Genomic DNA, 18325 nt, shown 5'->3' on the forward strand with positions numbered 1-18325 from the left:
ATCATTTCCGGTTCGTCCCCTTATTTGAAACATTGAAAGTGAAAAAAAAAATGTAAAGGACCGAGCCTTCTTGAAGTCTAAAGAGTTAAATTGAAAATTTATGAATGATTTTATATCCTGCACACTCATTCATAAAAGTCTTTGGGCCCAAAACATGAATAACAGACAAGTCCTTCTTATACATTGAAATTTTATTTAGGAATCAAACTATTCGCTAGTATTTTCAAACAGGTTTGGAATTCATTTCCCATATGAAAATGTCTTATAGACATGTTAAAATATACTTTCGAACCAGTTTTGAATTGATTCAGAATTAAACATTTTCAAACCTGTTCAGGTTCAAGAATTGTTTTACAGAAGCAGTTCATATGGAGTAATTCGGTACAATTTTCAATTCAATTTCGTTCTTTTGGATTTTTTACACAGCCTTAATGACTTCTATGGTTTGGAAATTTGGTTTTTGCTTGAGTGATTAATATTGGGATGTCTTCTTTTTCTGATATGTTCATATATGTTCTAATATTATCTGCTTAGCTAGATTGCATGGATGCTACTCAAATCTAAGGGTGAATGCTACGGCTGAGATTAATTTGGATGCCGTCCTTTTACTTATGCTACTCATACATTATAATTTTGTTCTTTCTTCCTTTTTCACTTATGTACATGTTTGGAGTATTGAACGATAAGCTAGCTTCCTCTGTCACAGTTTTAGCCTATTGTATAGGGCCTGGGTGAAAAATTGAGAAGGTATATGATCATGGTGCGTTGGGAAATTCGTTCCCTCAAACTCCAATGTCAAGCGGGTCCAGGGGAAGCCCGTGGCGGGGAACCACCACCAATGAGCTAAGGCTACACCAACCGTAACAAGTGGATCCGACACCATGTCTCAACCCAAAACCTTAAGACATTGGGTTCATAGGTCCTTTCACTTATATACTCTTCACTTAGCTCGTTACCAACCAATGTGGGACTCATCACACTTGAATATCTCAACAATAACACTTTGCTGCATACGGTTTCCTAAGCTCGCGGTGTGTCTTAATTAGTCGAGTAGATCTTCCGGGAAATAATCCTGAAAGTCCTTCATTCGGCAATTCTCCTCGGAACATTACCAAAACAAAATAAGAAAAAACATAACATTTTCTTGTGGTGTATTAAAATAAGAAGACAACATCCTAAACAAAGTGGTATAAAAAAGTTTTGGTTAAAGTGTCAGCTCCTTATTTTGTCTAAAACAAAACGAAATTTCCTTCGACCATTAAAGAACCCTAGATTTGCACCTTTTTAAGGCACTAAAAAAAAGCATTTACAAATTTACTTAACATACTCTTAAAAACACAAGATTTGATCTAGCTTACTTTATCATAACCCTAAGTTCAAAAAGCATGCCTTGAATTGGAAAAAATACCTGTTTTCCTTGCTTCTAATTACAAAGAATCAATGGTTGACAAAGAACAATTATGCTATTTATGATACATGGTTATGCTTCTTAACCAAGGTTAAAAAGCAGTGATGCGAGATGTTTACAGCTTTGAATCTCAACCCTTTCACAAAGTAATCCAACCTTGAACATTGAAAACCAGTTAGAAGTACAAGGGAAGCAAGATAATCCATAAAAAGAACACAGGAGGTTTCTGCAGCATCTTCTTCAAATCTATATATGCACTGACTAATCCAGAGAAGCTGGATCTTTATATTCATCCATGTACTCAGTAAAGCTTGGCCATATTTTGGCTTACTGATTTATCCAACAATCTTTAATTTGCTTATTGACATAAAATAAAACCTCATATTGAAAGAGTTGTTTAGAAGAAGCTTATGAAATTTGTCCGTAGGATGAGTACATCAAATTGCTCATATTGATGATCTGAGCATATAGTTAATTTGCTTTCATATGGTTTGTGAGTATGTAGATTCTGAAGTGGAGAAGATTGAGTATTCTTTTATAAGACACACAGCCATTGAAAATTTGAAATTGTCCACCTCTTAATTATAGCAGCTATCAATTTGAAGTGAGGAATTTTATTTTTTCTGAATTAGTATTGAAAGTTATATTCGAATCTTAGCAAAAATAAAATAAACAATCTTGCTAATTAGTTAATTCCTAGGTCAAAATACTTTCATAAACTATTAGAACACAGCAAAATATTTTGTTGATACCGTTTAGTGTAAGGAAATGAAAGACCACCAATACTCTTAAAACTTGTTGTAAGCTGATATTGATTTCTTCTTCTTTTACAAAACTTCAATTTGGTAAATACTTGCTTATTGTAATTAAGATCTAGAAGCCCCACAAACTAGTATCGATTTCAAAATCCCTCCAATCGAGCGGTATTTCCATATCACTAGAGGATCCATTCACAAACCTCTTCAATCTCTCGCTTACTTTGGTAGCTCCAAACTGAAGATAAGATTGAGGAATCTGCATAAACCCATAAACAAAGAGAGAAAAATGATTAGAATTCTCAAAAATTAAAGGACTGGTTATATATTAAAAAGAACAAAAACATGAAGATGAAGGGAAATTAACCATGTGATATAGATATATACCTCAGCATGCACAACATGAAGCATTGAATCACCGGCCAGTGAGGAATTGGCACTCTTGACCTCTATGTTCTCCTCATGAAGCATGCGAATGATTTCATAGAAAATGAACTGGGTTTCTAACCCACAAGTCAGAACAAGTTCTAGAGAAGAACCCATTTCGTGAACTTCAAGTTGTGGCGATTTTGTGCAGCTAGTTGTAGCAAAAGAACTAGAGCAGCAATCACGTGATCTCTTCTTCCCCCCTAAGCTCTCTTTCTTCTCTTGAGCCATCTTCACCTTCTCTTCTAGGATCTTTATGTAGTTGATTGCCTCATCTACTTGGTCAGGTAATGGTAACGCTTCCTGCAACAACTTTTAATGATAAATAATTTATTTTCCTTTATTAAGCAGACTAGTTGTGTTTAGTTTTTCAATTGGTTCTGACGAACCAATTGAAAAACTAAAAAAGAAGAAGAAAAAAAAAAAGCAAAATATAATTTGAATCCGTGCATGATTAATTAATAAGGAGAAAAAAGATAGAAACCTTGGGGTTAAAGTTAGGGAGAAGAGAGTTGAGTTTGGAGTAAAGCATCTTCATATGGTTTCTTCTGTTTTTCTCTATGACCCTTCTTTCAACTTTTGTTGAAGAAGAAGAAGGTTGATTTCCCAGTTGCTCCATTGATTTTTTTTCTTCACCCCTTAATTTCTAAGGTGTGTTTACGATCAACTAATTAAGAGCCTGAGAAAAGGAATTGGTGAATTGTGTTGTGAGAGTGTGTGCATGTGCCTATATATATGTGTGTGGAGAGTAGTGCCAGAAACAGACACAAAAGTGGGAGGTGAGTGTGATGTAAGTGAACAGTATGTTCAAAAGCAAATGAGCAATAAGCAAAGAGGAAAGTTGGATACGTCATGTGTTGGCGTCACCTTTGTTGACTCTGCAGCTACCGAGTCATTTGCCATCGAAGTAGAAATTTTCAAAACTTCAAATACGCACGTTGCTTTTAAGGACTTTCTGTGTTCTGTCGTACATGGTCTGTCCCAACGCGTGTAACAATAACTAGGCAAAATGAGCTCGGCTCGGCGGACCAATCCGTTCACCCGTCAAACGGAATGGAGCGGGCTGAGTTTTTCAACATATCTCAAAAGTGGGGTGGAGCGGGGCAGGCTCATTTTTTGGTGGGTTGATGGCGGGCATAGACAGACCAAGGTGGGTCAATGTAAAATAGGCTTGGGCTGGCGGGCCAATCCGCCTAACCTGCCAAACGGAGCAGGGCGAGCTGAGTTTCTCAGCCCACTTTTCAAAGCGGGACAGGACAGATTGACTCATTTTTTAACAGGTTGATGACGGAGTGGAGCGGGACGGGCCACCCACTGACACGATACTACTGAATTCGATACTTCCCATTTATTAAAAAGATCTTTTTTTTCATTTTAACCTATTTTTTTTTAATTACTTTTAAATCCTAAAAACTTTCCTCTTTTGGATGGATATACATACAGCTACATTACACATTTTTGAAAAAGGAAGTTATTTATATATATATTTTTTCTAAGGAAATATTTCTACCCCGTGGGACATGTAGCCGAATTGCGACCGATTTTTAGACAATCGGTTCACTGCAAGATTTTTACACACCCTTAGTTTTTCAAACTTAGCGGTGAATGACTATGACTATAGCTACCAGGTCTTGCGGCTAGTCAAGCAGCTAAATTACACATTTTTCAAGTATAGAAGGGACAACAGACTAATATTTTTTTGAGGGAACGATTCGTTTACATTTTTTTTTTACAAATTATACTATAACATTCTCCTATCTTTTCAGTTGCGTATTATCTTAAACATGTCTAATCTTGTTAGATAATGTGGATGAGTATTCTTAACGAGTATTCATAAGATATTGGGTATGGAATTAAGATAAAACAAATTATGTAATGAAAAAAATGCGTATAATTTTAAAGGATGTAAAGTTGTATCATTTTAAGTGAGAAAAAGAAATAGATATAGGAGGAGAGAAAATGGACAAAAAAATATAAAGGTGTAGGTCCCACCTCTTTGTGAAAGTGAAAGGATATAAATTGTATCATTTAAAAGAAAAAAAAAGAAAAAGGACAAACACTTTTCCCTTATTTAATATCATAAAACCTAAAATGTAGCATGTTTAATCTAAGTAGATCGTATTTGATATTAGATCCATTAACTACAAATTTTTACGGAGGAGATTGATTACCACTACGGGTGATAGATGACTATGCAAGGATGTTGGGGCTTGAAACCAAGAAGTGATGAAATTGATACAATGGCTATGAGAGCTTAGAGTTTTAGAATTGTGTTCCTATAAGGGGCTCTAAGCCCTTAACCCTTTACATATGTGTTTCACAGGAGATAATACTAGTCTCTTGGTAAGATTTAGCTTCGTCTTTCTCTAAGCCCTTAACCCTTTACATATGTGTTTCACAGGAGATAATACTAGTCTCTTGGTAAGATTTAGCTTCGTATTTCAAGTGCAAGTTAGTTTTCGCATTTTTTTTTAAGCTAAAAGTTGTTTTTAAATTATGGTTAAAAATATGTTTAAAAAATAAAGTTAAAAATTATTTAGTAATTGATCAGAACCGATTTTACAACTGAGCCGATCGTGTGATCTTCCTCTGCACAAACAGTCTGGAACCGCCTTGGGTTCGATCATCTTGCAGTTGGAGCAGCTTTTAACGCATGGGTCTTCAATGGAACGAGATCGGGAGTATACCTGCAAGACACTCTGACACTCAAATCAGATTTGGTTCAAACAGATTTTATTATATAGAAGAAGATGTGTACCTTAGTATTGATACATATGTATTTATAGTAGAGAGATAGACAGCTTGGGAGATGTCTTGGTGCTGAAGTATACTTGGAGGTGAAGTATTCAAAGAGATGTGATGAGCTTTGTAATAGAGATGAGGTTGCAGCCTTCTTTGACTAAAGCTTTGCTTCATAGTGAAGACTTTGAAAGTGGGCCTTTTTAATGATTTCTCATATTAATATCCAGATCTGTAATTATATAAAGTTGTTCTAAGAATTTTGAAGGAGGAAAAATGAAATAATTTTGTTATTAAGATAAATGTTTAAGGTAAAAGATAAAATTTGTAAACAGAAATTTAGAATAAATTGAAATTGAAAAATAAATATCAGAACTCTTAAAAAAATATCCTTTTAACTTATTATTATTCATAAAAAAGCTCTTTTCATGATATGAGCTTCTATAAAAATATGTTTAGTTAAAAAAAATTTATAAGGAGAGAAGCTATAAAACCCGCCAATTAGGTATTTGGGTCCGTTTGAATGAGCTTTTCTCTCTCCAAAACCTATTTTTTTAAGAGAAAAAAAGTACTTCTCACTATAAGTTCGTTTGGATGTCTGCTTTAAATAAAAACAAAACTCACAAAAAAAAAAAATTAAAAACCTGCTTTTTTGTGAGCTAAAAATTTTAGCTTCTAAAAGAAGCACGAGTTAAAAGTCAAATATTAAAAAAAAATCAATTTTTTTAAAAAAATATAAATAGCTTTAACTTTTGTAAAAAGTACTTCTAAAATAAATAACTCATGAAAGTTGCTTTTTTAAAAAGGTCAAACAAACGAGCTCTTAATTTTTTTGGACCTATGGGACCCACTATGCTAGTTCCATAAATAGTTAGTGTTTTATTGTTTTCACTAATTTGAAGAATTTATTCTCTAAATATTATTATTGGAAGATATAAATGCGTATTAACCAAGGAAATAAATATTCATTTTAAAAATTACCTATAAATTATTGAATAAATAAAAAATTTAATCTAAAAACATAATTTGAATAACGGGGAATTATCTTATGGAAAAGTGTTTGTCATTTTAAATGACGTAACACTCTGTCCTTTTAAGAGAGAGACAGACGCAGAATTAAAAAATTTATTTGAATTTTAAATTAAAAAAAACCACTCACTTTCTCTCTCCCGTGATTTCTATTTTTTTGTGTCTATCTCTCTCCTAATATGACATAACTTATGTCATTTAAAATGACAAACACCAAACTCTTATCTTATAGATAATAATATGATATTTTCGAATATTTGACGTTGTTCAAATAACATATTTGATGTTATTCGAATATTTGTATAATATAAAAAATATATTATACAAAATTAATTTAAAATATCAAAATATCAAAAGGTATATAATTAATTTTAAAAAATTAAAAAATCTAAAATTAAAATGGTTAAAAATGATATGAATAATTTTATATAATAAAATATATTTAAAAATTCAATTACCCTCAAAATATACAAAATCTAATTTACCATATAGAAATAAATACATACGACCTATAAAGCTAAGTTTTAGACAACCAACTTAGTCCCGATGGAAGCAAATATCCTAATTTGTTATAAATTATTATTTAAATTGTACGGATGAGTTAAATCATGCACCACCGTCATTATTATTTAAAACAGATAAATAAAATAAACTAAAATAAAATAAAAATAGGGGTGAGAATGTATCAAAGTTCATAACATCTTCGATTTATTGATATAGTAATTTTCCTCTTTTGATTATGCAATTAAATGAACTAATATTATTCAAAATCACAAAATGATGGTGATAAGGTGATGGGTTGTGAAAACAATAATAAGAAGAAAAAAATCCAAAATGAAATAATACTATTGAAAAACAACAAATGATGAAGTTAAGGTGATGAGTTGTGGTTTTACAAAAAAAAAAAAAAAAAAGGTCCAGTAACATCTTTGGGAGGAGTTTAAAGCCTTAATTTTGGACCCGCCCTGAATCGGATTAGTTGAGAAACAATAAACCGATTGGAATATTTTTAAAAAAAATAAAAAAAATGATGAGTTGTGAAATTATTTTTTAAAAAAAGTACAAAATAATTTAACCAGTTTCATTAGTGGTTGAATTGCTTAAATTGAATTTTTGTAAAGATATAATAAATATATAAATAAAAATAATATAACAATCGAAGTGATTTGACTAAGGGCCTGTTTGGATGAGCTTTTTTTTTTTCAAAAGCTACTTTTTTTCAAGAAAAAAGCACTTTTTGTTTTTAGTTCGTTTGGATATCTGCTTTTAAAAAAGGAGAAGTCACAAAAAAAGTCAAAAATTTACTTTTCTCAGAAGCTAAAATTTTTAACTTCTCAGAAAAGCAGAAGTCAAAAGCCAAATATTTTTTTCAAAAACTAAATATTTTTATAAAAATATAAATAACTTTAACTTTTATAAAAATTACTTTTAAAATAAGGAAGTAGTAAAAGTTAGTTTTAGAAAAAGCTAAACCAAATGAGGTCTAAGTGGTTAGTATTCGGTTTCTCTTCCCTTAGATAGGTGCCAAGTGTAAATCTGCAATAGGAAACATCTGTTGTTATACTCAGTTCTTAGGAAAGATTTTTAGCTCGTAAATGGCACGAAGTAATTTAAGACCAACGAAGTTTTCGGTCTTGCAAGAGGAATGCCAAAGGTCAAGCTTTATTATTAGGGTTATACTTATATAATGTTACATCAAAAACACTATTTGATCTTACGCAAACATAAACAAAGAGAGAGAAAATAAGTTGAGGAAAGAGAAAATAAAAAATTGTGAACCCCACATCTATTTGTTTGGGTAGGAAAAGAAGCTTACATCATGTTACATAATAGATGTATTTCCCTTATTATTATCCGCAAAATTAAAGCTATTATCATGAAATATGAAAGAAATCAGGACAATGACATAATTTATATATTTTTTAATATTTTGTATTTTAGAAACGAAAGATTGAGGGATAATATATTGGAACGTGTTTTTTTAGGGAATGGTGTATGAGTATTAATAACTTCATCTTTGTCAGTTGTCACCTACCCACATTTTAAAATTGGGTTTTATAAGAGTTATGTTGTAGGAAAAGTGATTGTGTAATGTTATAGAGATTCGTTTTGCGTACCTTAATTTTTTATTTATTTTTTTGTTTTAAAAAGTGTGAGCCCCACAAAATGTTGTGAGAGTAGAAAAATTTATTGTGTTATGTTAAAGGATAAAACGAAAACCTTTAAAATTTCAAACGTTAGAAAGGTGGTTACATGAAAGAGACCCGAGGAAAGTAACTATTACTGAAAGTTTGAGTTTTTGGTTTTTTAGAGATATAATATAAAAATTATTAATGATCTTTACCTATGAATTTAAATTTTTGTATTGGATTGATGCTTTACATATTAGAGTTGATATGATTAAGTGGTTATAAATTAGATTTTAATCACTCCATATTTTATTAATAAAAAATAATTAAATATTGTAGAATTTCTTAATGCTGATAGATTGGACAAAAATTTTAAGCTTACATAAAAGCTCATTAATAATTTTTATATTATATTTTTCTAACTTTTCTTTTTAAGCGAAAAACGTTTAGAAAGTGAAAGTTGCCTTGTTGGTATTGATTTTTTTTTTTTTTTTTAGATAAAGCTCGTATTGATTTTAGAACATATTATAAGCCTCTAAAAATAAGTATGATGGACAACAAATATTTGTAAATGTAATGATACTAAAGATAACGTTTCTATTTTTAAAATATTGATCTGGTTTGATGTAAAAGCCTAGAAGACACGTATCATTAAAAGAGGAAGACACTATCCAATTGTAAAAATTGATCGCTCGAATTTATTATATAAAGATAAGTTACTAATTTCAGTTTAGTACATGATTAAAGGTGTCACTTTAAATTTTAAAATTGATATTGGAATACTATCTTTCAATATTATTAGAACCGGACCGGTCATTGACCCGGTCGAGGTACCGGGTTACTGGATCAATGGTTCAACCGGTCGGTCACTGGTTGAATCGCATGAACCGGATATATATATATATATATATATATATATATATATATATATATATATATATATATATATATATATTTTATACTTAATTATATAATAAAATTTTAAATGGTGCCATCTAAACAATAACCTGATGTAGTTTAATGGTATTTGTTATGTTGCACAACTTCACTGAGAAGGTGCTCCTCAGTCCAATGAGCAGGGTTAGGGTTTGAATCCCATCTGCTGCAAAAAAATATTTTGTAACTAATTTACCGGTTGAACCGGAGTTTATCACCGGATCAATAACGGGTCAACTACTTAAGCGGACCGGTTGATGGCTATCTTCTTCTTTTTTTGGTAAGCGGAATACTATCTTTTAACTACGTGTTAACGTTCTTCTATTTTTTATTAATCTATAATTTTTTATAATTTAAATAAAATACACGATAATTGTATAAAAAAATTAACAAGTGTAAAATTAATTTTTTTTTAAATAATGACAATAAATAATTGGTTTAGTTTTTTTTTTGTAAACAAAAAATAAATTTATTTCATGCACATATATAATGGGTGGGTCCAACGAAGAAAAGAGAGACAAAGAAAAATAATAATTGGTATATATTCAGTAAATAAAATTATCTCGTGATTGAAAAAGAAATATTAATCTCATAAATAAATATGTTTAATTTTAAAAATTTTACACTCAGTTTTGTCTTTATCTATAAATTGAAAAAAGAAATTCAAGGGCTTTGTGTTCCTGTCAGTGGGAGCGAGAGGAAAATCCGTGGACTTTAATAATGTCTCCTGAAGAAAATAGAGAGTATGGTCTTGTGTTGTGAAGAATGAGTGTGATAGGTACATTGTGCTTTCTCTTGGGAAACTTCTCGGATAGGAGGAGGATGTTTCGGAGGATAATACGTGACACTAACGTACGCGGCTTTTTGTGTCCAATTTCCATTTAGTCATTTAATTTTCAAGGATTCACGTCCCTTTCACTGTTCAAATTGCGGTGCATTCTCTTTCACATTCTCATGCCCCTTTGAGTCCTCGACCCACTTTGTTTTATAATTAAAGACACACCCACACAGACTTGACCTATGCATTTGATTGCACATTCTTAATTTCTTTCTTCCTTCCTTCCTTCCTTTTTCAATCATTCTAACGCATTCATTTAAGTGAGGTAAGTCATCTTCCACTTGTCAACCGGATAACATAGTACAGGGGATGAATTCTTTTATATTTCTTTTAACAAGAGATAAGATCCTAATTTTTTCATAAACAAATAACAAATAACAAATTAACTGTTTTTGTATAGGTTTATATGTATTTTCCTCAATGAGGTTATAATATATCAATGTAATAGTGATTAAGTGAACCAAAATTATATATCTGAGCTCAATATGAGAGTCACTATGAGTAGATTTTTGCCGGAGGTGGAAAATTAAGGAAGTGTATGAGGGGAACTCATTTATGGTGGACCGGAACTTGATTGAAAGATAATTTAAAAAGAAGATAAGAATATAAAAAAATAAAAAAATTTCCTTTATTGAAAATGGAGCACCCAACAAAATATGCAGCAGGAGCATATTAAAAAAAAATCCGTATTAGGGCATAATAGCTCCTTGGCTGAAATCTGACAAAGTATTACCAAGAAAAAACACAAGTATTGTGCAAAAAGTATCTCTTCAATAAAGAAGAAGAGTTATTTACAATGAAGGAGTCTAACCATTTATGTCATTGTGGGCTCCGTTACAAATATTTTTAGGGAAAGATGTGTATCATTTTAAAAGATGTAAAATTATATCATTTTAAAAGATGTAAAATTATATCATTTTAAGTGAGAGAAAGAGATAAATAAAGGATGAGAGAGAATTAACAAAAAAAAAATTAAAGATGTGGATCCCACCTTTTTATAAGAGTGAAATAATATAAATTGTATCATTTAAAAGGAAATTTTTTTTTCTCATATCCTTGTGTAATGTATGAGTTGCGTGTGCAAAGAAATGAGGTGAGGTGAGAAATATTTATCTCAATTTAAAGATAAATGAATATAACCTCTCTAATTGAGAAATATTTTTAATACTCTCGTTGTATTGAGTGTTCAATATATTTTTTATTAAATATAGTAAAAAATAACACTTTTATATTATACTTATTTTTATATTTATTTTGACCCATATTCCATATTTTTTTTATTTTGGAAAATGAAGTATATAGTATATACTCCGGTTATATGAAAAATGAGCTCCTCTAACTGGTTTTAGCAACCGCGCCAATAAATTGAGCCTGTATAACCTGCCCATAACAATAAAAAATGAAAGACTGTGGGAATAAAGAGTCATAAAAAATAAAAGTTTACTTATCTATAAATTGATCGGATCACATAATTTAATAATATTAAATGGAGACTTGAGTGAATATGTCCATGCTATTTTGTTAGATTATTATGGTATTAATATTTTTTATATTATTGAAGATAATTTTATTTTATATATATATAAATATATTAGACTCATATTTTTTTATTTTTTATTTTTTACATAACTTCATATAAATCTCATATATATATAGGTTATATTTATCTCATTCAACATGAGATAACTCATCTTCCTACACATATAACAAAGGTGGATCTCACTTTTATTTTTTTTCTCTCCAATTATTTGTGGGTCCCTGTTATTATTTTGTTTAACTATCATAAAATAATTATCTACATCAACATAAGAAAAAAAATTCTATATATATATATAGTTATATTTATATCATTTAATATGAGAGAAATAAGTTTTCTACACACAAAAAAAGGGTGGTCCCACTTTTTTTCTCCCTCTCTTCTTATTTAATGGATCTCACTTATAATTTTATTTCTACATATAATCATTTTTTATAACATGAAAAAAATATTTTTCATATATATAATATATATAAGGAGGGATATTCTCACTACTAAAATTTTCCAATACCAACTTACTATCTATCTTTTTTTTTGTATAGAACTTACTACCTATCTAATCACCATTAGATTAACATTTTCTCTCTCTTCAAAAACTTTTTAACATTCTCTTTTTGATCCAATGGTGATGTGATGGGTAGTAAGTTAATAGTAAGAATTTTTGGTAGTTAGAATATCATCAATATATATATATATATATATATATATATATATATATATATATATGAGGCAGGATCCTTTGACACCGGTGTCAAATTTGAAATTTGACACCTCATCTGAGAGCTGTTAGATAAAAAAAGATCAACGATTCTGATTTGTAAGCATGCAACATCATTGATTTTTTTTTATCTAACGGTTCTCAGATGAGGTGTCAAATTTTAAATTTGACACCGGTATCAAAGGATTCTATCCCTATATATATATATATATATATATATATATATATATATGTAAGTGAAAATTATCTTGCCTTCTCTAACTTCATCAACGATTCCTCCTGTTTTCCTCGAAACTGCTGCGCCTACTTTTAAGTTAACGTACGAACCCAAACAATGGAGAATATCAGCGTGTTAGTCCATAGGAAGAATTATCAATTAAGCATGCATCTACAGATTAAGTGTAACATGCCTTTTTTTTAAGTATACGGGTTGAGCCGGTAAACAAGGGGAAACATCAGTGATTTTGCTCATTAAACAAGGGTTTTACTTTTGTTGAAGGAGAAAAGTTATTTTATATTGTGATGTAAATAAAATGGAATCTATCAATTTAAAAAAAAAAACATATCTTTTTATGTGAAATAAAATAATATTTCCCTGCAAGAAGAACCGTCCATGGGTGGTCATAATGAAATAATATATAGTAAAATGCGCTTTTTTTGTTTCAACTTTAGAATTCAATGCTTGAAATATTAAATGTCATGAGTTTCATTGACCCATGTAGGATAAGTTAAGGAATGCGATTAGTAATATTATTATATCATTAAGCAGAATAAGGGCATCCTATTGCGACTTCAGCAAATACATCGGTCGCAACAACGTTGTAAAGAATTAATTTAACCCAAAAGCTTAAGCTGATGGGTGATGATGGTTTTATATATCTCAACACGCCCTCTCACAAGAGAGCCCACTAGGTTTGAAGGGTGGACAATACACAGGCACACCTACCTATGTTAAGAAATTCCACAAGAGAAAATGAGAGCGGTGAAGATCGAACCCGGGACACGAGGCTCTAATATCATGTAAAGAACCAATTCAACCCAAAAGCTTAAGCTGATGGGTAATGATGGTTTTTATCTCAACAGACATATTCATCAAGTCTCAATTTAATATTATTAAATTATGTTAACAGATCAATTTATAGATAAATAAACTTTTATTTTTTATAACTCTTTATTCCACACTCTTTCATTTTTTATTGTTATGGGCAAGTTATGTAGACTGAATTTATTGGGGCGGTTGCTAAAACCAGTTAGAGAAATCCTAAAGAAAATCATAAAGAACGAGATAACCGATTTTTCCAACAAAGCTTTGTTCCTCCGCTTTTTCTTCTCCTAAATCTGTTGTTCTTGCTCCCTAAGTCGTCCAAGAATGAATCAGAATAATCCTAGACTTCCTTTTTTAATAAAAGAGATTCACGGGCCTTCAAAACGATGTCTTCGCTAACCTTGCTCGCTCCTGGGAGCAAATTCGACAACAAAGACATGTTTTAGGCATAACTTAAGTTATATTTGTCCAATTGACATGATTTTAGTCTCGTTGAAAAGATAAGAAAAAGATCTACAACTTCTTTGAAGGACACGAAATCAAAATCAATAATTTTATACTAATTTTTTTTCGAAAGATAGCTGGTGAGAGATTTTTACTAAATCATTCTTCTTCTTTTATCGCTTTACTTTTTTTAGCTTTCACTTAGCTCCAATGCTCTGATTTAACAATTTAATCCTGAAACTAATATATTTTTATGTGGTGTTTGGTTGGGAGCTTTTCAGCGGATATCTATGTTTCTCAAGTAGGACTTTTAGAAACACCATGTTTGTTTCAACGTATTTTCACCAAAAACCCATCTATCCAATTTGTCTGGATTTATGAGAAACATAGATATCCGCACTGTTTAGAAACTCAATTTAAAGGTGGGAATTTTCGAAAAACCGGTTATCTGGCTTTTAATGCACTGTTGATTTCATAAAGTTACCTAATTTTTACAGTAAAATTTTTCCCCACCAAACAACTTTTTTTTACATTTTCCTACCTATCTCACTTTATCTATCTTTCCAATCATTTCTCTATCTATTACATTTCCCTATTATTCCAAAAAAATTTCCTCAACCAAACGCCCCCTTAAGTCAATATCATGTCCAAACTTTAAAACCCTATATAATCTTTTGCATTCATTAATTATCACTATGTTCTTGATCATATTCATCATTATTTAATTAATCTATTTTTGATCCTAGAAACATAGGCTCTAATTGATTTCTGTTTTCAAGAACAGTTTTTAAATTTCAAAAACAATAAAACAAAAAATCTTGTTTGAAAAGACTGTTTTCATGCTATTTGTCTTAACAACCGTGTCCGTTCTTTTGTTTTAGAAACCGAAAAAGCAAAACAACTCCATAATGTTTTCCAAAGTTGTTTTCTCCTTTTTTGTTTTGTGCGGTGGCATTCTTGTAAATAAGGGGATTCATGGATGGTATTTTTGTAATTAAATTGATTTTTTTATTTTAAATTATTTTGCGGTGGCAATCTTGTAAATATAAGGATTCATTAATGACATTTTTGTAAATATCTACATCTTCTTTATAACTTTAAAACTGACCATATTCAAACACGTTTTATTGTTTTTTTACCCTCAAAATCAGTTTTCAAACTTCATTCTCAAAACAGTTTTTAGAAACCAAAAAAATAAAAACACATTCAAACACACCCATAGTATCTTTGACAGTTATCACATCACACCTATGTCAGAAGAGTGCAGTCAATTAAACAGTTTCGAGAAAAACTTTATTATCTGTAATACTTTAGTTTTAAAAAAGAATGTGATAAAAATGTAAAAATTTTACCAATTAAATAAAAAAATTAGAGTACTTAAACACGATATTACCGATGACAATGGCAGTGATAATAATAATTTAAGTTTAATGTATCTTTAGTGTAAAACATTTTATTTATTCAATCTTGACATCATAATTTGATTATATTAATAATTACATAAAATGCCAAATTTATTTGATGATATAACATACAACACATTAATGAATTCAAGTCATCAATTTTTTTACATAGATAATACATTAAGATTAAATTCATAACATTTTATATAATAAATATGAAAGAGTATAATCCGCCATAACAGCATAAGAATTTGTCAAAATATTGAACTGGTTATACTTAGTAAACTATTGTGGAGAGATAGTTAGATCTGTATCCCTCAAGAGGTATTAGTGGTTTAGAGCAAAACTTAGAAGAGTCACCGTAAATCATCACAATGAAGGTTGTAAAAGAGGGATGTGTGTGAAGGTTATAGTGGCTCCAAAATCCGATAGAGTAACAACTCCTGGAAGTGTGATATTAGGTGTCTCTTCAATAGGAGAGGAAATAGATACATATAGGTGAGAAAATATTTAGGGGGCGTTTTGGTTGAGGAAATTTTTTTGGAATAGTAGGGAAATGAGATAGATAGAGAAATGATTGAAAAGATAGATAAAGTGAGATAGGTAGAAAAATGTAAAAAAAAGTTGTTTGGTGGGAAAAAACTTTACTGAAAAAATTAGGTAACTTTATGAAATCAACAGTGCATTAAAAGCCAAATAACCGGTTTTCCGAAAAATCTCACCTTCAAATTGGGTTTCTAAACAGTGCGGATATCTATGTTTCTCATAAATCCAGACAAATTGGATAGATGGGTTTTTGGTGAAAAACGTTGAAACAAACATGGTATTTGTAAAAGCCATACTTGAGAAAGATAGATATCTCCTAAAAAGCTCCCAACCAAACACCACCTTAGTGATAATGAGAGAGACAAAGAATGAGCCAGAAAACCTTTAGGTGGTGTTTGGTTGGGAGCTTTTCAGCGGATATCTATCTTTCTCAAGTATGGCTTTTAGAAACACCATGTTTGTTTCAACGTTTTCCACCAAAAACCCATCTATCCAATTTGTCTGGATTTATGAGAAACATAGATATCCGCACTGTTTAGAAACCCAATTTGAAGGTGAGATTTTTCGGAAAATCGGTTATCTGACTTTTAATGCACTGTTGATTTCATAAAGTTACCTAATTTTCCCAGTAAAGTTTTTCCCCACCAAACAACTTTTTTTTACATTTTTCTACCTATCTCACTTTATCTATCTTTCCAATCATTTCTCTATCTATCTCATTTCCCTACTGTTCCAAAAAAAATTCCTGAACCAAACGCCCCCTTAGTCAAAACCTCACAGATGCATTGAGGCACTATCTCACCATTGTGTTGTATGATGTTGAGCTGTGTAGGGGAGAAATGAATCCCCTAAGGTGAGATCTATAAGCTCATGTGTGGGATGCTGACGGGCTACACCCATTAATGGGCTTGGATGGCTAGCCCGTTATAGTGGACCTATGTGCTAAGGATGTTTTCGGTCTGGATTGGATCGGTTTTGAAACAAAAATCATTTGATCCAATCCCTTCAATTTAATCATTTAATCATCCATTCGATTTGAATTTTTTTTAAATATGACCAATCCAATCCAACTTTATTCGGTTTGGATTGGATCGACTTTTGGTTTTTCAAAATGCCTAAAATTTTAGCCAAACAAATCACTAGCTATATCAAAATAAAGTTATACAAAGTTACAAACTACTGAAAAATTCAAATCTTCAAACTAAAACAAGTTTTAAAACTCATAAAAAATTATAATAGATTAATAGACAATAAAAAACTAAAACAAGATAGTTTGCTATTAAAAACATCCAAGATTCAAGTCTACAAAACAACAAGATTTTAAGCCGCCATCTTTTAAAAATAATAAATATATAATGGGTTTGCTTTTTCTGCAGTTACTGCATATAAGTTATCTGCAGTAAGCCCAATACGACGTCGTTTTGGGGCGAAAATCATAATATTTTCTTATTTTAATTTATTTCAGGGTTATTATAGTCTTTATAATTATAATTTTCTAATTTTTCAATCCCAAAACGACGTCGTTTTGGAAGTAAATGCAGATAATTTATATGCATTAACTGCAGAAATATTTTTCTGATATATAATATATTGGTTCGGTTTTCACCAAACAAATTGGAAACCAATCCAATCTAATTAAAATATGTAGATTTTTTTTTTTTGATTTTTAGTTTTCGGTTATCGATTTTTCAATTTAATCACCGCAATTGAAATCGGATTGGATCGGTTGACGAACACCCTTACTATGTGCACCAGCCATAACACTCAGTGTTTGGGTTTCATCAAATTTTGATTGATTTTTAGAATTTATTCTAGAAATTCTCGCTTCTTGGAATTATGATTTTCCAACGTGAGAATAACTTGGTTTAGTGTTTTATCAGAATAAGTTTATTTATAATTTCTGGAAAATTTTAGAAAAAAGAGTGAATGTTTATTCTAAAAGGTTTGCCGGATAAATTGATGCTTACCTACAAAGGTAAAAGGTGCAGTCATTCCTTAAAACTTATTATATTCAATAAATGCCACTATAAGTTGATACCTACCTACTTGCGTAAGCTACGATTTTTTAAATGGAAACCTACCAATAAGACAACAATTTTTATAAGTTTGTGTAAAGTAGATATTCCACACTTTCGATAAATATATTGTAGAGATTACAGTTTAGATCCTCTCAGCGTGTGGCTTAGGCTTAGATATTCGAATCCAACGTATCTAATCAAAGTTAATATAATTACTTCCATACTTTTTATGACTTTGTGCACTGCAAAGTCAAAGGAGAGGGGTAGTGTCATTGAAGATAATGGGAGATATTATATCACTAAGAAGTTTAAATTCATGTGTAGAACTGAAGAGATAATGATTAGAAACATCAT

At 30.5% G+C, this 18325-nt stretch overlaps 1 protein-coding gene across 1 annotated transcript; it reads right to left on the reverse strand.

Annotated features, from left to right (window-relative positions):
- Positions 1-2281: 2281 nt before the first annotated feature.
- Positions 2282-3208, reverse strand: LOC133299217 (transcription factor bHLH162-like). Its single transcript, XM_061498655.1, has 3 exons — positions 3074-3208; positions 2551-2892; positions 2282-2422 (listed from the first exon to the last, which is right to left on the reverse strand). Exons 1-3 carry the CDS (start codon positions 3206-3208, stop codon positions 2282-2284), a joined length of 618 nt encoding a protein of 205 aa, XP_061354639.1.
- Positions 3209-18325: the final 15117 nt, after the last annotated feature.

The sequence above is a fragment of the Gastrolobium bilobum genome, unplaced genomic scaffold, assembly GCF_033153095.1.
Source record: "Gastrolobium bilobum isolate Gb01-03AN ecotype WA unplaced genomic scaffold, APGP_CSIRO_Gbil_v1 utg22471, whole genome shotgun sequence".
Lineage (NCBI taxonomy): Eukaryota > Viridiplantae > Streptophyta > Magnoliopsida > Fabales > Fabaceae > Gastrolobium > Gastrolobium bilobum.

Bases quoted from the DNA above. Each gene is read 5' to 3' on its own strand.
- LOC133299217 (XM_061498655.1), bottom strand. From the start codon at position 3,208: ATGGAGCAACTGGGAAATCAACCTTCTTCTTCTTCAACAAAAGTTGAA. The intron at 2,893-3,073 runs GTTTCTATCTTT...AAGTTGTTGCAG, and splicing joins TCCCTAACTTTAACCCCAAG to GAAGCGTTACCATTACCTGA. The intron at 2,423-2,550 runs GTATATATCTAT...GGGTTTATGCAG, and splicing joins TTCATGTTGTGCATGCTGAG to ATTCCTCAATCTTATCTTCA.